This window comes from Epinephelus moara, chromosome 22, assembly GCF_006386435.1.
Source record: "Epinephelus moara isolate mb chromosome 22, YSFRI_EMoa_1.0, whole genome shotgun sequence".
NCBI classification, from domain to species: Eukaryota; Metazoa; Chordata; class Actinopteri; order Perciformes; family Serranidae; genus Epinephelus; species Epinephelus moara.
The window spans coordinates 34,615,522-34,636,782 of record NC_065527.1 but is presented as its reverse complement, the minus strand read 5'-3'; the positions used below and the strand labels follow the sequence as shown (position 1 = coordinate 34,636,782).

General features: G+C 41.2%; 1 protein-coding gene across 3 annotated transcripts in view; it reads left to right on the top strand.

Moving 5' to 3' along the window:
- Nucleotides 1-21,261, top strand: part of tspan13b (tetraspanin 13b) — a 42,184-nt gene that overhangs the window by 14,990 nt on the left and 5,933 nt on the right. Inside the window, exons 2-6 of one of the 3 annotated variants that reach the window (XM_050034042.1) lie at nucleotides 3,893-4,110; nucleotides 4,976-5,143; nucleotides 11,001-11,081; nucleotides 16,272-16,385; nucleotides 16,584-16,694. In XM_050034042.1, coding sequence (XP_049889999.1) covers nucleotides 4,093-4,110; nucleotides 4,976-5,143; nucleotides 11,001-11,081; nucleotides 16,272-16,385; nucleotides 16,584-16,694 — 492 coding nt within the window. In that variant the 5' untranslated portion in view covers nucleotides 3,893-4,092. Of the gene's footprint in view, nucleotides 1-3,892; nucleotides 4,111-4,975; nucleotides 5,144-11,000; nucleotides 11,082-16,271; nucleotides 16,386-16,583; nucleotides 16,695-16,824; nucleotides 17,364-21,261 lie in introns of those variants that run through there. The other 2 variants (XM_050034041.1, XM_050034043.1) reach the window with 2 other exon arrangements.

The following is a 21,261-nucleotide window of genomic DNA, read 5'->3' as shown; positions in this document are numbered from 1 at the left end:
TAGAATCTCTCAGATCTCCACAATCACATGACTGTGCTTTCACTTTCAAATCAGTCACAAAGCCATCAAAAGTCTCTTCTGGCTGTTGCATCCGTGAGCGGAACACCTACCTTTCATACACGGTGTTCTGCGGCGAGCAGTGTGCCTGGAACTTTTGGATAACTTTGTCATACTTTTGTCTGTCATCAGGTGCTGCAAACTCAAATGTATTGAGGACTTCAATGGCTTGAGGATCCGCTACTGTGAGTAGCAACGCGATTTTCCTGGCATCGGATTCAATGTCCAGTCCAATGGCAGCTGTGTACAGTTCAAACTGTTGTTTGAAAGACTGCCAGTTGCTGTCCACATTTCTTGAGCAAAACTGTTTCTTGACCTGTCTGTCACTCCGGGTACCATGTGTTGTTCATTTATCATTAAATTTTTTAATTTTTGATTTTATATACTCCCCAAGGGGGAAATTCAATGTTTTCACTCCGTTTGTCATATACATACACACGGGCCCGAAATACACACACATGCACAAATAGGACCTTTTACATGCATTAAATGGAGAGATGTCAGAGTGAGGGGGCTGCCCATGGACAAGCACCCCGAGCTGTTGGGGGATTCGGTGCCTTGCTCAAGGGCACCTCGACAGTGCCCAGGAGGTGAACTGGCACCTCTCCAGCTACCAGTCCATGCTCCATATTTTGAACCGGTGACCCTCTGGTTCCCAAGCCAAGTCCCTATGGACTGAGCTACTTCATCTTTAAAATGACGAGACTTCGTCTTGTGAACCCTGAGCTTGTGCTCGAACTTTATTTAATCATTCACATGTCTTCGTAACCTAAACAGGAAGTGCCCTCTTCCTCACCTGGTCTCCCTTTACTGACATGACTTTACTGACGTGATGTTAGTTTGCCAATGCGTCACACAGTCTTGCATGCAACTAAATATCCTCTGTACTAACCCAAACCTGTTTGCAACACATATTGCATACACATAGACTCACTTACAAATTGGCTTTCAACAGAGCTACTCTCCGAGAGGAGACTCAAGGTTGTTGCTTCATCTCCTTTGTCTTTGTCCTAACTGGCCATACGGTCAGGCAAACCTCGTTTTCTGTCATCAGCCATTTTGTTTTGTAGGCCAAACAGCCTTTGTTTCACACATACACCTTTTGCCCCTCGCACACACACACACACCCACACACAAATATACACACCAATGCTTGTATATAGTTAGCTAGTTAGAATTCGTGTGTTTTGTTGCTTTGCTTTTGTCATGAATAAATACATTTGGAATCATACCTGCTGTCTGTTTAATATTGCACAAGAGTGAATGAATCGTCAACCTCTGCTATGTCAAGAACTCGGAAATCCTTTAACCTCTCCTATTAATTTGGCGACTTTGGTTAAAGTTATTAATTTAACTAGTAATCAGAGTTCCAAATTGATAGTTTAGTGTATTTTATGAGACTGATATTATTATAGTTTATTTCAACCCGTCTCCTATCGTCCTAAATTTGTTTCAAGTCACTAGTGACATAGAAATAATAGTTAGCATGTTCACGTTTACATGTCGTTTTCTATATGTTCTCTGACATTTATCCTAACGATATGAGGCGGTCTTTGTGGGGAAAAGCTTGTTTAGTGGACTAACTTTGCACTTGAAAGGATGCCCGTTCCATTACGTTTTAACAGGTCTGACGCTACGGCTGTATCTTGGCTAACGGCTAACATGCTAACTATTATTTCTATGTCACTAGTGACTTGAAACAAATTTAGGACGATAGGAGACGGGTTGAAATAAACCGAAATTTCCCTTTAATGTAAATTAAGTCACATTATTTAAACATAATTAATAATAATTATTAATAATTATTATTATTTATTTCCGATAGCCATTTTGACACTAAAATTGCCTGTTATGAGGTCAGGTCCCAACAAAACATTATCACTAACAAAAGTGAAAGTGAAAGCCAACCCCAGATTCGCTATATTTTCATTTTGCGTGCTGTACCACAGCAATACCTAACACAAAAAATAAGAAGAAAAAAAGAAAATTAAGGCTGAAGGCAGAATCTCTGCAGATAAATACACCACCACACACTGACAGTGGATCATAAGTGATGACTGAGATGTATTACTCTTGTATGAGCCTATACATTGTTTTATAGGAAAATTCTGCAAGGTATTCCACTGAACCATCACTGGAGTCCCTTCAGTTTGATTACTAACCAAAGGTTTTAGAGGAAGACGGCATCAATCTCCCTCTGCTGCCATTTTGTGGATGTAATGACAGTTTAAGCAAATAATGAGAAAAAGTTATTTTTATAAAAGTAACGTAAAGTAAATTTAGCTTCAAGCCTACAGCTGCATGCAAAAGTCTGGGCACCCCTGATCACATTTCTGTTTACTGTGAATTGTTGAGCAAGTAGAGGATGAACTGATTTTCAAAAGGCATGAAGTTAAAGATGACACATTTCTTCAGTGTTTTAAGAAATTGAAGAAAGTTCAATTAATTTCAATCATTTACAATTTCAAATTAACAAAACAGGAAAATGGCCTGAAGCAAAAGTTTGGGCACCCTGCATGGTCAGCACTTAGTAGCACCCCGTTTGGCAAGTATCATAACTTCTGAATGTTTTTTGTAAGTCTTTCAATTCTTGTTTGGGGGATTTTCACCAATTCTTCCTGCAAAAAACTCCTAGCTCTGTGAGATTCTAGGGCTGTCTTGCATGTACTGCTCTTTTAAGGTCTATCCACAGATTTTTAATGATGTTTAGGTTGGGGGACTGTGAGGGCCATGGCAAAACCTTTAGTTTGCTCCTCATGAGTTAGTCCATTGTGGATGTCGAGGTGTGTTTAGGATAATTTCCTGCTGTAGAAGCCATCCTCTCTTCGTCTTCAGCTTTTTATAGATGGTGTGATGTTTGCTTTCAGAATTTGCGGGAATTTAACAGAATCCATTCTTCCCTCTACCTGTGAAATGTTCCCCGTGCCTCTGGCTACAATACAAGCCCAAAGCATGATCAATCCACCACCATCTTTAACATTTGGACAGGTGGGAATTTGACTTGTTTTAAAAAAGCATCAGGCTTGTTTTCATGTTCCTTTGCAAACTTCTGAGGCTGTTTTTTGTTGTAAGAACACAGGAAAGGTTCTCCTCTGATGACTCTTCCATAAAGGTCATATTTGTGCAGGTGTCACTACATAGTAGAACAGTGCACCGCCACTCCAGAGTCTGATAAATCTTCTTATAGGTCTTTTGCAGTCAAACAGGGGTTTTAATTTGCCTTTCTAACAATCCTATGACCAGCTCTCTTTGCAAGTTTTCTTGGTCTTCCAGACCTCAACTTGACCGCCACTTTAGTTTTCAGAGTACTAGGTAGCTGTTTAGAGGAGCGCATGGCTGCTGACTGTTGGGACAAGGAGTCCCAGGAGTCAGAATATTTCTAAAACATTGAAATTTGCATCACCTGGCCTTTCCTAACAGTGACTGTAAACAAGCCATAGCCCTAACAAGCTAATTAAGGTCTGAGACCCTGGTAAAAGTTGGCTGACAGTGCAAAAGTCTTGGGGTGGCCAAACTTTTGCACGGTGCTCCTTTCCTTTTTTTCAGTCTTAAATTGTACAACACAAAAATTGATACAGTAATCTTGGTTAAAATGTTGAAAAGCATGTTACATCTTTAACTTCATGCCTTTTGGAGATCAGTTCATCTTCTACTTACTTAACTATTCACAGTAAATGAAATATTTACCGGGGGTACCCAAACATTTGCAAGTCACTGCACATTTTTTCTTATGGCCAGCAGGGTGCTATTTCCCTGGTTGAAAACAGGTTGCAATAAGAAGTCTGACTGTATTCAAGTCCGTGAGAAAATGACCCCTCTTTTCACTTGATTTCAGGCATGTGCACAGATAGACCCCAAGTGGTAATAAGACCCTGCCCTTTTGGCCCCTGAATGGATAAGTGCTCTTTAAGCAAGACTGTTTTTTCCTTTCTTTTAATTTAAATTTGGCCCATGGTATCAATTCAAAATTAAAAGTGTGTCTTCCTTTGTTACAGTCAGTTAACGCACACAAAGTGAGCACCCTGATCTGGCTTCATGGACAGCCAGGTAACGGTAAGCCTCAGCATTCTTTGTCACTGTTGTGAAATTGAACCACTATTAAAACACCACAATACAGCCAGCCTAACCTAGTCAATAATTCACCATTAAGCCTAACAAAGTGAGCTAGTCTGGTGTAAAATCACACTAGTTCACCAGCTGCCCTGGTGCGAGCGGAGACAGACACCAAATCGTTTTGCCACCTCCATGTGCCTTTATAAACAAAAAGCCAACCTGAAATAATGTTTATTTCTCCCACACTGTATCTCTGATTCATTTAAACACGATGTTTCACGATGTCTTTTTTAAATGACGATGCAATTGCGAGGTGTGGGGGGGGAGACAACGCGTGTGTGGCGCATGCTGACGAGATCGAGGCTGAACGAGGCTTTTATAAAGCTTCTTCAACTCGACACCAGCGCCATCTTCTCTTCTTGTCTTCTCTCCTTGCCACGGCGACGCGTAATGACCGCGGTCGCGCCCCCCCCGGCGATGACATCATTCATCTGCGATTTCACTAGATGGCAATAGGACGATAGGATATGGACAAGATCGCCCAACTCTACTCCGGAGCAAGCACATAAAAAAAGTGATAGGAGTGATTTTGTAAACTGTGGCCCCATTTCAGAGTAAAAGAGATGATGAAGCAGGTTATGCTTTAAATTGTTGCCACCTTGTGATTGACAAGTTGTTACCACGGTGGTGACTTCAGGTTCTCAGTCAAATCCAGCCCTCTTCCACAGCTCTACCCTCTCTTCTAAATATGGTCAAGAAAACCAGGACTAAAGAGCAAAGTGCCAAACTCAAGGCTTCAAAATCATAGTCACAAACCAGTTGCTACGTCGACTTCTTTTATACAGTCTGTGTGTCTGTCCTGCAGATGGTGAGCCTGCTGATGATCGGCATCGCAGCATGGGGGAAGTGGTTCGGTCTGGTCTCCAGTTTCCAGGTGGTGGGAGGTATCATTGGTGTTGGCGTCTTCCTCTTCTTTGTGGCCCTGGCTGGCCTCATTGGGGCCATGAAGCATCACCAGGTCCTGCTCTTCTTTGTATCCTTCACACTGGTCATGCTATGGCTGTTATCAGGGTTTGAAAGCCTCACTTGAGAAATTAAGGGGGAACTCTGAAATACTGTCACTTTTCTGTATAAATTTATTTTCTTTTATATGTGTTTCAAATGTGGTGTTTCAGTCCTGTATTTTTAGGGTGTTGATGCAGTTTGATGCATATCTTTTTTTTCTTCTTTTTTTTATTGTGTAATGCAGTGATTACAAGAAAAGACAAGTGCAGGACATAGAAGCAGACAGAAGAAATTTTACAAAATTAGACAGATACATACAATAAAAATTAAGACAAAGTAAAATATTGAGGACAGAAGAAAAACAAAAAAGACAAAAACAAAGAAAACAAAACAAACAAAAAAGAAAACCAAAAAAAGCATTGTTCAAACTGGTGGGAATGCAGAAAATAAGGTGGAGATGGATCAGCAGACCGGTGTGTGTGTGTGTGTGTGTGTGTGTGTGTGTGTATGTGTGTGCGTGCGTGCGTGCGTGCCTGCCTATGCACATGTGCATGTAAGACCTTGTGTGTGAGAGTGTTCATGTGTCAAAGGGAAAGAGTCAGAGAGCATTTGCAGGGGGATGGAGTGTTTAGAAGAGCCATGGGGTTATGTCATTGTCACGGCATAACTGTCCATCTTATGTAAAGTCTTTCCACGGTGATGACTGCCTTATTTCCTTGTTGCACCTTTTTTTCTTCGAATGGGGTGAAGTTGTCTGCGGTGTTGCATTATTTCTCTGGGGTATTGATTATTGAGTCCATAGTCCGTTCTTTCAGCAGCCTGCCCTGACGTTGTACCAGTTGGTTTTGTTTGTAATGTTCAAATTTGGCGACGATCAGACGGGTACAGTTGTTGGTGGTGTTTTTCTGACCCATAAGATGAACTCAGTGGAAGGTGATGTTGTTAAAGGTTTTAGTGGGCAGTTTGAGTTGTTGGATCATGAAGTCCTTAACTGTTTTTTTCAGGTCGTTTGCAGGTTGTTTCTGGAATGCCGGTGAAAACTAGATTGTCACTCATGCTGCGTGTTTGTAAGTCCAGGATTGTCTCTTTCATGGCTTTGTGTTCAGCAGTAACAGAGGTGAACTGGGTGGTGAGTTTGTTGACAGTGTGTTGTAGGGGTTTGTTTTCCTGCGTGAGTGTGTCGATCTGGTCCTGAGTGTATTCAAGGCTTTGGCGGAGTGCTTGAAATTCACGGTGTCGTACTTCTATGAGTGCGATTCTGTTGAGTCCGGAGAGTTTTTGTTCAATGGATATGAGTATGTCGCCTACCTCTGTACAGCATGGCAGTTTCAGGGGTGTGGATGGTGTACCTGAGCTGGACAGTGAGGCTGGTCGAAGTCTTTTATTGCTTGATGCAGTCGCAAGTGTGCAAGGTTCGTGCGCCACAAATGACGTAAAGCTTCAATTATACCTTGTGGCGATCCTGTATATTTTATAAATATATTGTTTTATAAGACGGTGGTTATCAGCTGATGGCTTGCTCACCTCCAGACACACCCACCAGTGCTATTGGCCAGTGGGATGGCTCCGATCAGCTGAGCCCAGGTAGACCAGCCCCTACATTATTCCGCTCCTGGCAGTATCGCGAGAGACGCCGGCGAATGAGTAATGAGCCAGAAGTCCTCTGCGCATTCGGCCTACCACGGCACTTTACCGCTCCAAGTCCGCGAAATAGGTGCGCTTCCTTGTGGACTATCATCCATCCAGCCACCAGCCTCACCTCAGATTCCCCGCCACGGATATCAAGGGATCCTACGGAGCCTCCACGCCCGAAACAACGCCGGAGCGTTATGGCATTCACTCACGGTCCCGTGAGTTGGCAAATGCCGGGGGGTTACTCGTTTCGTTATTCCTTATTTGGTACCTTCGGACCGGGTTGATTTGTTTTGAAACTGAACTGAGTCAGAGCGAACAGTGGATTTTCTTTACTTCCTTGTTTACAGGAAAACCTGGGGTGGAGTTTTCTTTTGTTTAGCGAACTGTATGGATTGAACTGAATTGAACTGTGATATGTTATTTGGAAATCCCAGAGTGGAGTTTTTTGTTTGTGAAGTGATGTGTGAGCGACATTAGCGCGGCTTCAAAAAGTTTCAAAATCCTGGAGGTGTGCAACCTCGCGAAGTGCCAGCGTGCACGGCTGTCGCCAGGTGCGCATTTACGTTATTTGTGGCGCGCAAACCTTGCACGCTCCTGACTGCGTCGAGCATAAACTAGGCTGAATCGCGCATCTGGCGACAGCCCCAATGCGCACACTAGGGCTGGGTTAAAATAATTGATTTATCTGATTCAAATCAATCTTCACTGGAATGACCTGATATCGATTCGTAAAATCCGAGACCGATCTTTAAATATACACTTTTTCCCACGGATGTGTGAAGCTTTAACCCTGTCGGTAAACGAGCCGCGGCGCTAAGTCAGATGTAGTCTTTGTAGTGTGTTCAAATGCAACTGACATAGGGCGATGTGAGGTGACATAGACGATGCAACAGTTGGCTTTCGTCGCCACTAGTTCTTTGATGTCAGTTTGGTGTGTCAGCACCTTCAGGCATCATCGTACAGAATAGCATGGATGGTCATATTAATGTGTATGTGGTCTGAAAATAATGAATAAAACTCTTCTCAAGAATCCTGCTGTCTGTGATTTTTTTTAAGGAACTAATTGTAAAGATGATGATGAAGTAATGAAAGACTACTCATTATGTGTCACTTTACTTTAGGACATAAAAAGGTTAACTAATGGACAGGTTATTGAGTAATGATTCTGTACTGATGAAGTAATTAGTTCACTAATCATTAAGTCGTGATTAACTCCTCTATGAAATTTGATCATGAGTTAATGAAGAGCTGACCATTAACTAATAGTTAGTTCCTCATTAGTTCCTCAGTAACTACTCCTCTGAAATTTGATCAGGGGTTACTGAAGAGCTTGATAAAAAAATACTTTATTACAAGAGATGGCTAAAATAATTTAAAATACAGGTGCTCCTAGGAGCAGTCTAAAAAGAGTCCAAAGAAGCTGTTACACAAACTGTCCACTGGCTCCACAAATCGCAGGTGGGGGAGTCCTCCGCTGCAGACTCCTGTAGTGTGGGGGCCAACAGCCTTAGAAAGAAGATAAAATATCCGTCAGGGTAATCACTAACCTATCAGTCTTATGTTGTTGGAGTTTTCTGAACAAAAGCACTAAATTTGGATGGGAAAGAGAAAATATAAACAAAGCACTAAATTTGGATGGGAAAGAGAAAATATAAACCACAGCAACCCGAAAATCAAACACAAATTAAACTAAATAAATAAACAAATCACTCCAAAGAATAAATTCACTGCAACTCAAAATAAGCCCCGTCCAAATTAATGAAATTGTCCCAATGAAGACCGATGGCAGGATGCCCAAGTGGAAATTGTCCCAATGAAGACCGATGGCAGGATGCCCAAGTGGTGTTGTTTTTCTTTGTCTCGGATAAGAGTTGTAATACAACAATCTGCACAAACAGCTAACAGGTGATTTCTCCTTCAATACTCGTCGTAATGGAAGTGGAGGGGTACTTATCTGGAGGAAGGGTGTAACGCGTCCCCACCCTTCCGCTTTTATCCACGGCTCTCCCCTCACACCATGCGTCCCGGCCTCTCACTGGCGTGCAGGCAACCGGACCCTCTGTGCGGCGGCAGCGGCTTCCTCCGTCCGGTAGCAGGTATACACGTTCCCTGTAGCACTCGCCTCTCTTGCGCTGTTCCCCCGAACCTGGAACAAGATGCCTCCGTGCTGCAACAGCCGTACGACCAGGATCTCCTTTACAGCGTCTGTTACCATGCGCCCGCTTGCCGTCAGCTCCACTGCTCTGTCTGCCGTTCTCCTCCCGTCTCTGTGAGAGAGAGAAAAAAGGAAAAAAAAGACCCAACTACCCACACCTGTGTCTTAATTACGCGCCGGCTGCGCCATGAGAGAGAGGTGTGCCCATCAATTAAGGTGACGATCAGCGCACGCACACACACACACCTAGTCACCCTGTGACAATATTACTAGTACAACAAAACAAAAACTACCACAAATTACATATTTACACAGTTCCCAAATACAAAAAATGTACCCTGGGATCTATATGTGATCTCCAATGTTATAATGTCCGAAAATAAACGGTGCACATTTAACACTTGATCTGCTTGCGAAACTGATTAGATAAATCTGACATACTGGACACTATAGAAAGTAACTCTGGGGTTAATGATGTCATATAACGTTTACATTGTGCTGCTCCAACTGGGTCTCCAGTGTGATTGTATCCCTTTCACCAGCTATATAATCAAGCCTTGAACTGTGCAGTCTTTTTGGAGACTAAAATAAATCCAAAATGATAAATCCAACACTGAATGTCTTCTGTGATTATTTATCAGTTTTCCCATTAAAAATCAGTTGAAAATGTTTAACTTTGGGTAAAATGTTGCACTTGTCACTATCACCAGCAGTCGGATCACAGTGGAGAGGGGGCGGGACAAACACAGCAAAGACCAACCGTCACAGAGGACAAATAGAAGTGCTGAACAACAACAACTCTCATTTTTAGCCAGGTAAAGAAATCTTTGATGGACACACAGCCTTATTAAAGTAACACCAGCAACTGACCAACCAATAAGAATTTGGTCAGACAAGAACATAACGACCAAACAATCAACCAACCGGAACTTTACACCCCTAGACAAATCTGCCACATTGGAATCCTTTCATTGACAGTCTGGGCTGTTCTAACTGAAAATCAATGACCCTGAAGAATGCCAAGGAAATGTGGTCTTCAGTACTCTGAATTGAATATAAGGCCATCAGAAAAACATTTACTCAACTTAGCATAGTAGGATGAATAATATATTATCACAGTGACTCAAAGTTCCAAAGTTCAAGGTATTTTTAAAATACCTTGGCTTTTGAGACAACATTTGGGACTCGAGCTCCAGAGTTCTGTGTGTAAATGAAACATGTTACAGCAGTTTTTGCACACAGCCTGCAGACAGTTGTGCCACTTGACAGATTTAGACTTCGATTTTTGTTTGCTGATTTAGGGCGGTAAGGTGGTGCAGTGGTTAGCATTGTTGCCTCATAGTAACAGGGTTCTGGGTTTGGATCCACCGGCCAGCCGGGGCTCTTCTGTGCGGACTTTGCATGTTCTCCCTGTGCCAGCGTGGGTTTTCTCCGGGCGCTCCGGCTTCCTACCACAATCCAAAGACATGCAGGTTAATTGGTGACTCTAAATTGCCTATAGGTGTGAATGGTTGTCTGTCTCTATGTGTCAGCACTGTGATAGTCTGCCGACCTCTCCAGGGTGTACTCCGCCTCTTACCCCAGGCTCCAGCACACCCACCACCCTGTAACAGGACAAGCGGTGTCAGAAAAGTGAATGAATGTTTGTTTGCTGATTTATGTTGTAAAAAAATGTATAAAATATTTGAATTCAAAAAATCTGACAATGACTTAATTTCAGCATCATAAATACTTTAGATTATGTACATGAATACCATGGATATATTATAAAGATCTGAAAACTGTCTTGGTAATGAATTTGCATGTCAGGTTTATGACTTGCGATGTGTTTTAATCTACCTATGCTTCTCTTCACCTCAGTGTTTGGGAAATGTATTCCCACTCATTTATGCATGTGCAATAAGACCCAGAGCAGCATCGTATTTCACACTGTGGTCGGTCATGCAGAGACAGTGCATGCAGCTCAATATCAGCCTTACAAACTATTCTACTGATGTAAAGAGTCAACTTTCAATGCCATGGTTTAGTAACACTGGCTGTGTTATTTGTACTATGGATGATGTGTCTGTTTTTGCTCCTTGACAGTGAAGCTCAGTACATGATCATCCTGTTCATGGTGTTTATTGTGCAGTTCTCTGTCTCCGCTGCCTGTTTGGCCATCAACAGAGAGCAACAGGTAACATACAAATCTTCACTTTCTTCATTAAAGCAGCTTTTAGGAGGAAAATCCATCTTACCTTCCTGTTGTTTGATTGTGTGTTTATGTATGTACAATGATAACTGGCCAATTTGGAACAACTGTTTTGTACTGGACATACCAATGTCTACACCAACAGTAGCTTACACAGTGTAATGCAGTTGTGTAAGTGTGTTTATACTGAACACAAAGGGAATTTTCACCTCACATTATTGGGCCACGCAAATTTGGTCACTTAATTGTTTTTGTAGTCAATGTTTATTGGCCTCAAACAGCATGTACCAACTGTGCAAACATTAACTAGCAGCTAACTAGCTAGCAATACTCATTAACCACGTGTTTGTGTGTGTTCACAGCACAACCTCTAAGTGATCTTAAAACTCCTCTCCTTTTTATGCCTCCCTGCCAGCAATAGCGGTGGCCGTAGGCATTATATTTTCAGGTTGTACATCTGTACGTCTGTTTGTATGTCCATCCGTTCATACGCCCGTCCCATTCTTGAGAACACGATAGCTTAAGAACACCTTGGGGGAATTTCTTTAAATTTGGCACAAACATTCATTTGGATTCAAGGATGAACTGATGAGATTTTGATGGTCAAAGGTCACTGTAAGCTTGTCTGTCTCATTTTTGTGAACGTTATATATCTCAAGAACACATTGAAGGAATTTCTTCAAATTTGGCGAAAACCTTCACTTGTACTCAACAACTGATTAGCATTTGGTGGTCAAAGGTCAAGGTCACTGTGACCTTACATCCATCTCATTTTGTGAATGCGATATCTCAAGAACATCTTGAGGGACTTAAGTCAAATTTGGCACAAGCGTCCACTTGTACTCAAGAATGAACTGATTACAATTTGGTGGTTGATCATCAAAGGTCAAGGTCAATGTGACCTTATTGTAACATGTTTTTGGCAATACGTAAAAAATTTATACACTAATTATGACAACATTTCATACAAATGTCTGACAGGATAATATGATGAAGTGATGACATTTTGAATCCAAAAGGTTAAAGGTCAACTTCACTGTGACATCATAATGGTTTGTAAAAACACTTTTCTTGCCATTAGTAAATGTTATATCTCAGGAACAGAAGAGGAGACATTTGGTCAAATACTTAATTGGTGACTCTAATGTTGAAACTGTGCTGATTGCATAGATTTTCTGTGTGTTAAGCATCCATGTTTTCATAGACATGGATGTAAACTGTGAGTGAAAGTTGAGTGGTTCGCAGAGGCATGTAAACATGATGCAGTAATTCTAGTTTATCTATTTGTGAGCTGGAGTCATAAAGCCTCAGGATAGTTGCAAACATGGTCAATGGGCGGCTGTGGCTGTGTTGGGCTGCTGTGGCTCAGAGGTAGAGCAGGTTGTCCACCAATTGGAAGATCCGCAGTTCGATCCCCAGCTCCTCCAGTCTGCATGTCGAAGTATCCTTGAGCAAGATACTGAACCCCAAATTGCTCCCGATGATGCTTCCATCGGTGTGTGAGTGTGTGAAAAACTGAGTAGCAAGTGGCACCTTTTATGGTAGCCTCAGCTACCAGTGTATGAATGTGTGTGTGAATGGGTGAATGTGACTCGTAGTGTAAAAAGCGCTTTGAGTGGTCGGATGTATAGTGCAAGCACATATTTACATAGCACAACTTCCTTACCTAAAATTCGGGCAAATCCATCCCTCATTCCTTGACTTTATATGCACTACCATACCACCTCTAAAAATTGCTTTATGTTCAGAATTTACGCACATTTGCTGTGAATCTTGTTTGTCACTGTTAGGGGCCATCATTAAGTGCCTGGAAACACAAGGTTGGGCACTGTGTGCAACTGTTGTGCCTATTCTGTGCCGACTTTCAAGAGGACAGAGGCAGGTTGCGTCTGAAGTTACTAAGCAACGATAACAAGCACCAGCCTACATGAAATTCTAAGTGCAGAGCTGATCTTCTTCCAGGCACTGTTTTTAAAGTGTGTAAGCCTAAAATATTGTCCATGGGAAAGATGTAAAGCTGTGGGTAGCCCTGGACTAAAACGATCATCTTCTCCTCCATATTTAACACACTGACTGATTTACTGAAGAAGGAAAAGACATATGTCATTTGTGATTGTCATATGTCATTTGTGCTATGATTATAGCTCGACTAGGCCAATTAATTACTGTCCCAGTATACAAACACGGGAGAGAGATAGATTTATTGACCCAAGTATATCCAACTCTGCTACGATAGGTCGCAATATACCTCCTGTGAGCTTGTTAGTATTGGCCCTTTTTCTGGTTGACCTATTGTCACATGACATGCAGCGTGTGCTGCTGCATTCCAAAAGTTGAACTCACTTTTATCTCAAGATGCAAAAAAAAAAAAAAAGCTTGAGAACGTGTGCAAAGCTCTGGCGTCTCTCTGGCATTTCAGCACGCCTGCTATGCATCTACATTAAAAACAATGGATTAGAGGGCGCAAACAATGCAGCATGTGTACAACCCTAGGCAACCTAGAAAGTGGCTTTTTTGCACTGCTGGACAGTCGAGCATTGCATGCTATCCCACAACGCTTTGTGAGGTAATTGGCTTGTGTCCCATAGAAAATGTATAGGGGTGTACTTTGGGCTATACCCGACTCAAAATTATGTCAGTTAAATTTAGATTCGGTGGTGTCATATGAATATTTGACTTTTTTTTTGTTTTTTTTCATATAAAATTTTTAGTTTGAATGGGGTTTAGCGGGACATTCAGTGTGACAGCGGCACTCATGTAATTTAGTAAACAAGGTAAAAGAGCTACAGAGCTTTTTTGCCAACACTAGATATCAAAGAAAAGCCAGAGACTGTATCATATTAAGTATCTGTAAGCTGTAAAGTTCTAAGCAGAAGAGAGAACATAACGTTATCTTGGAGCCTCAGGGTGGAAAGTTTCTCCTCGTCTGTGCCCATCTGCATCATGTCTCCAGCTGTACCAAAGAGCAACGTGAATGTCATAAGCACTCACTCTGCAGCAAAATCTGGGGACCGAAATGTCCCCAAAAGTACACTGCACAGCTCACTGACTAGCAAAAAAATGCTTATCTCCCTCCTCAAAGACAGCCTGAGGGCTGTATCCACAAAGCAAGTTTGAAAGATCCAGGCTTCCATGCCCTAGCTGGCTTGACCAACCCTAAAGCACAAGTTATAGGTAATGGGCACCATTGTAATGAATATTAGCTTTCCTTAAAGGTTTCTTCATCAGGCTCTCTGTGTGTTCCCATTCAGTGACACACAATGAATTGATTGCATGCAGCCTACTTACCCCTATGACGAATTTAAAAAAAGCAAAAAGCAGCACTGTTGCTACAAATAAAGCAAGAGAGGAGTGCTGGCAGAAGTCTACTAAATGTGTAAATTTGTAATTTAATATATTTATTTTACTTATACTCAGGGCCTGTATTTATCAATGATCCAGTCCAGACATGTTGTAGGACATACAGTATAAAGATTCTCCTTTGATTTATAATTTGTGTCTGACTTGTGTTTTCCAGAAAAAAGTTAAATTGATAATCACATCTACTCCTTGTCCCTTGTTGAAAAATTGACAACCTATTATTGTGCACTTATTGTTCAAGTTTCTCCATCACTCTTGTATCAGCTGCATACTGGACTGTGATTGGCTTCAAAATGACTATTGATGTCATAAATCCTGCAGCCACGTTCAGGTGTGAGAAATGTAACCTTTTCAACAGATGAATGTGAACACAGCCTTCTAGTGTCAAACTCTGCTCAGACATTATTCTGCACAGTCAAGCTCAAAGTGGAAGAACAGTTCTCTCCCTGAGGAGATTAGGCTTGCGAGCACAATAACTATTTTTCAAATCATTGCTTAAAACATAATTTTATAGGAAAGCTTTTTATTTTAATGCCTGATCTGTAACTTTTGTGTTTTATATCCTTTTGTTTCATTTTTGCCTGTGTACACATTATCTTTCTCAGCCTTAAACATTGTTCTTATGATTGTAATCTTATTGTTGTCTTAATTTTATACACTTTGTAAAGCACTTTGTAACCATGTGTTATACAAATTAACACTTTATTATTATCATTATTATTATTAGTAATAATAATAATAATAATAAGCAACTACTACTCATGCTGAAAGTTAAAGTAGTACTATATATATATATTTTCCAAACGGAGCTATTCACATGAAATTTACACCAGGCACTGATATTAACACAGCAAAATTATACAGATAAAGAAATCGTAACATTTTAATCCATATAAAAGTTATTAACAATAAAGTAGAATAACACAGTAAAATAGTATTGAACGTGCCAACTGAAACGTATTTAAGGATTGGTGGAGAGGCGTTTGTTTGCAATGGTAGCTTTTAAGATGCTTCCTGTATGAAGAAATGAATCTGTCACAAAGTTTAGATGATATTTAGGTCCATTCATCCACACAGAATCTAGAAGATTAAGAGGGACCAGCTGGTGAATCTTGATCTTTAGCTGCTTCCAAAAATGTTATATTAGGTTTCAGTCTGGTGATTGACTGGGTCATTCCAACATCTTTATTTTCTTCCTCTGGAACCACCGGAGATACTCCTTTGCAGTATGTTTTGGATCTTTGTCCTGCTGAAAGGTCCTGCTGTGTCTCATCCTCACTGTCCTGGTGGATGGCAACAGATTCTTCTTAAGAAACTCTTGGTACACGACTCCAGTCATCTTGGCTGTGATAATTTGGATTCTACTGGTACCATGATGAGAGAAACAGCCCCATACCATGATTCCCCCAACCTCCAAACTACACTGTGGGTGTGGGATTTTTAAGGTCATATGCAGAGCCATTTCTCACAGTGTTAATGAAAAAAATGCTGATACGTTGAATACATATTTCCAGAACCCTCTTAAAGCAATAGCGCTAACCAGTGCACTACCATACTGCCCCTATATACATATTGTGTTAATTGAACTTACGTTGATGCACCCATGCACTTTAAAGCATATTTTGTGTATAGAATTAATGACAAATAGAACAATTTATTTTACAAAGATACAAGCAGTGCTGCTACTACTGCTGCTACTACTACTACTGCTGTAACTGATTAAGTGATTTACACACAAGCCCCAGAGTAAATATGAAAATGCTGTTAAATGAAGAGTAAAGATTCATGGTTTTTTTCCTGTGTCTGCTGCTGCAGGATCACCTGCTGGAGGTGGGCTGGAATAACTCTCAGAGCACTCAGAGGGATGTGGAGAAGAGCCTCAACTGCTGTGGCTTCAAACAGGTGGATCCCAACATCAGCTGTGACGCTGTGAGTTTGGATGAATTAAATGTTTCCTGACCCCTGTTACATTTCAGCATGTTAAAACAGACTGATGGTTTGTTAGGATTGAATCATTTGAACGGTAGCAGTAAAGTTCAATGAGAAACCATGAAAGCCTCTAACCCTGCTGTCTGAAGCATTTTGCATTTGTCTGAAGCAAGTGTTGTGTCTCCTGTTGTTCTGCAGGCTTGTTTCCCCAACCACTCCTGTTTGCCCTGTGCAAATAAGATCCAGGAACATGCTGGAGAGGTTCTTCGTTTTGTAGGAGGAATCGGACTCTTTTTCAGCTTCACTGAAGTGAGCCATTAGAACTACAACACTGCATCTTTGCAAGATGCTGTAACTGTTTAGCTATAAAATCGATATAACTATTAGCAATAGTAGTATTTGTAGTAATGTTAGTAATAGTTGCAGCTGTAACTACAGTAGTAATAACAATAGTAACAGTAGCAGCAGTAACAGCAGATTGGGTTTTTTGGGGGCAGGAGTTTTTCCATATCCTGTGTGAGGGTTCAAGGACAGAGGCATGTTGTATGTTGTAAAGCCCTCTGAGGTAAATTGTGATTGTGATATTGGGGTGCATAAATATAATTGAAAATTGATGGTGGTAGCAGGGGTCGCGTTAACCGGATATTCTCTGTCATTGACCGGTTTTTTACAACAATGACCGGAAAATCAGAAGGCCGTCGGTCATTTTGACCGGTGTGAATTACCACCCCTGCCCACATGGCGGCGGAGTGCACAGCCAGTGGCTACCGTTTTCACACTGCACAGAAAAAGTCACTCATCTGCTTCATGTAGCGTTGTTGAGCCCTGGACACACCAGACGCGTAGTGCCGCGGAAGTTGACTGTCCACACAGGCAGCGCATTTCTCCTGCGCTCTCCGCGCCGGTTAAACATCGACTCCACTCGTCTGTTCCCGTCAGTACTCGTTTTTTGACTTCAACAGGTCATTTTAAACATGGGTAAGTCCATATTTTAATCGTTTTTATATAACGTAATAAGTTAATTACTGTTTGTCATTGCATATCCATGTATTGAGCGTGTTGGATAAACACTGGGCATATTGTTATTGACCATTTTATTTATGTAGTTATGTCTGTAGGCTCGGTGACACAAAATTAAAATTGTAATGAAGTGATTAGGGTATTGAAAAATGTGTTAGGTTATGCACTGTTGTGTTGTTTTAAATTATAAACACAGTATTTTACTGCTCGCGTGAAAAATAGACCAGACACCGAACTGAAACGCTGCCTCCGCGGGCGCTCCGCTCTGCTCAGCGGCCTGTGTGGACAGTCAGATAGGTTAACATGGGCGCCGATTGAAAACTGCCTCCGCTGCTAGGCGCTGCGCTTCGGTTCCGCGTCCGGTGTGTCCAGAATGGCACGGGTGTGTGGATGTCTGTTCATCATTTCGTTCATGTCCTTATTAATGCAGACTTTATAATTTGCTTGTTGGATTTATTAAACTAACGAATGAAAACTAGATTATTACCGGATTTTTATGACCCTGTCGGTCAAAATGACCGGCGACGAAAAAGTCTAGCGCGACGTCTGGGTGGTAGGTACAGTACAGTACTGAGCCTTGCTGCAGGCTGAGCTGACAGAGCTGTGTGCTGTTACCTGCAGGCTGTCTCCACATTCAAACATACACACTTTTTATTCACAGCCATCTCTACAGTAGTGGACTGACCAGTAATGTAATGTACAGTAATGAAGACTGACCTACTTTGACCTGATCTGTCAAGAGATTGTGGGTATCAAAAGTGAAAGGAAAAGGGTGGTGCTGAGAAACTGTGGCAGAAAAACTAACTGCAGCAGGATGACATAACAGATGTATACTGCAGCTGGGCAGTGCAACTGCAAATGTTCAGTAGTCAATTTTCAATTCAATCAATTTTATGTATAAAGCCCAATATCACAAATCACAATTTGCCTCACAGGACTTTACAGCATACAACATCCCTCTGTCCTTAGGACCCTCACAGCGGATAAGGAAAACTCCCTTTAACAGGTGAAAAAACGGTAGAAACCTCAGGGAGAGCAACTGAGGAGGGATCCCTTTTCCAGGACGACAGACGTGCAATAGATGACGTACAGAACAGATCAACATAATACATTAACGGTAATCTGTATGACACAGTGAGACAGAAGGGGAGACAGAGACAGAGAGAGATGCAGGACAGACGATAATGTTAATAGCTTACAACAATATAATGGTCAAAATGCTTAATTTATCCACATTGTAATGATTACATTTTAAATAGGGTAGACTTTCTAAATGTTTTCATGTCATCATTAGCTGGCCATAGATGTGTATCAGATTCCTTGATTTGATTAAATTAAGTTAAAATGGCTATGACAAAATTATCCAGTAAACATAATGAGATTTTTGCAAAGGATCAAATGGTTTAGAGAGTGCTGAGCCATGGCACATGAAGGCATAGCTTGTTATTGTGACACTCATCAGTAAATGAAATGGCCTTCCCGTATTATTAAACCCCAAGGCTAACAGTCGGTACATTTACATGCACAGATAAGTGGAGCTATGATTATAGCTAGGCCAATTAATTGGACTGCTGTACTTGTCCCAGTATACAAACACGGGAGAGAGATAGATTTATTGACCTAAGTATGTCCAACTCTGCTACGATAGGTCTCAATATACCTCCTGTGAGCTTGTTAGTTTTGGCCCTTTTTCTGGTTGACCTATTACGTCACAGATCAAACAATCAACAAACAAGTTAGCTATTGTTAGCTAGTGAGAAACTGGTACCAAAAGATTATGGCTCTGGATGTAGATTTTACCATGTTGTTCTTGTGTTATGCATTTATTGCTTTCAACTTCTGAGGTAAAGCCCGGGGCCAGAAACTGTGGAGCATGTACAGAGCACCTCTGCCAGTTTGGGTCTGATTGACTGTATACATACAGGAGTAATTCAGCTCCCAATCACATTATCTAGATGTGTTTGTCCGACTTTCAGAAATTTCACTTAGTGCGATTTCAGTCAGACGAACATGTTTACGTGTATTTTAAAAGTCTGGTTTTAGTTGGAGTAACACAATAAATCCATTTCTCTGATGTCATGTAAACGTACTGAATGAGAACCACTGCGGGCCCAGGAATTCTACTGTTGTCACTGTAGTAGTAGTAGTAGTAGAAATAGTAGTAGTAAGTAGTTGTATATATTACAGCTCAATTTCTTAAAATCGACTCGGTGAGATAATGTACAATATTATGGACATTATCATGAACATTCTGTACTAACAATGTAATCTGCTGCACAGTAATTTTTCTCGGGATAACTTTTACCTTGTCTTATGAACTGTTTAAAGCAAGGCTGCTGTTCTATGCAACATGTTAACATCTGAAATTCTACATTTTTCTCTTGTCAACAAATCCCTTGTTTGAACCCAAACCAACCATGCACATCTCGTAATGATTTCTAACTTTCATACTCTGTCTGTGGCTCTCAAAGCCCATTGGTTCCTACTAAAGACATCTATCTTAAAAAACACCATACTTGCATAGTGATTCCTTTTTTAAGAAACATCTGTAATTTCCCAAAACAGCTGGCCACTGTAGTTTTTATGCCTCCACGCCGGCGATAGCAGTAGCCAGAGACATTATGTTTTCAGGCTGTCTGTCTGTACGTTTGTATATCCATCCCCTTCTTGTGAATAAGATAACTCAAGACTGCCTTAATGGAATTTCTTCAAATTTGGCACAAAAGTCCCCTTAAACTCAATGATGTACTGATTAGATTTTGGTAGTCAAAGGTCAAGATCAGTGTGACCTTGCATCCATCTAATTCTCGTGAATGTGAAGTCTCAAGAACACCTTGAAGGAATTTCTTCAAATTTGGCACAAATGTTCACTTGGACTAGAGAATAAACTACCTAAAATTTTGCGGTAGAAGGTCAAAGGTCAAGGTCACTGTGACCTTGACATTTGACACAAAACATGTTATTGGCCGTAACTCAAGAATTCTTACACTAATTATGACAAGACTTCACACAAATGTCATCACTTCATCTAATGATAAAATGATGACATTTTATATCTAAAAGGTCAAAGGTCAGCTACAGTGTGACATCTTAATGTTCTGCATAAAACACTTTTCTGGCCATGACTCGACTCATATCTCAGGAACAGAAAGAGAGACGTTTGGTCAGATTATGAATTGGTGACTCTAATCTTGGGTGCCCACCTTGAAACTGCTCTGATTTTATAGATCTTCTGAGCTGCTGGGGGGAAGATGTGTGCGAAGCATCCATGTTTACACAGACATGTATGTAAACTGTAGGAAATACTTGACTGGTGCACTGAGGCATACAACTGCGGGGCGTTAATTCTAGTTAAACAAATTTTATTCTAATAAGAGGAAATAGTGCATTTGTTAGGGATTATATTTTAGCAACGGATGAATCCACACTTGGTGCTTGATGCTAAATATTTCGGGTAGAGGGACAGTGTATTGACTCCCATATAATCAATCAATCAATCAATTTTATTTATAAAGCCCAATATCACAAATCACAATTTGCCTCACAGGGCTTTACAGCATACGACATCCCTCTGTCCTTATGACCCTCGCAGCGGATAAGGAAAAACTCCCCAAAAAAAACCCCTTTAACGGGGAAAAAAAACGGTAGAAACCTCAGGAAGAGCAACTGAGGAGGGATCCCTCTTCCAGGACGGACAGANGATACGACATCCCTCTGTCCTTATGACCCTCGCAGCGGATAAGGAAAAACTCCCCAAAAAAAACCCCTTTAACGGGGAAAAAAAACGGTAGAAACCTCAGGAAGAGCAACTGAGGAGGGATCCCTCTTCCAGGACGGACAGACGTGCAATAGATGT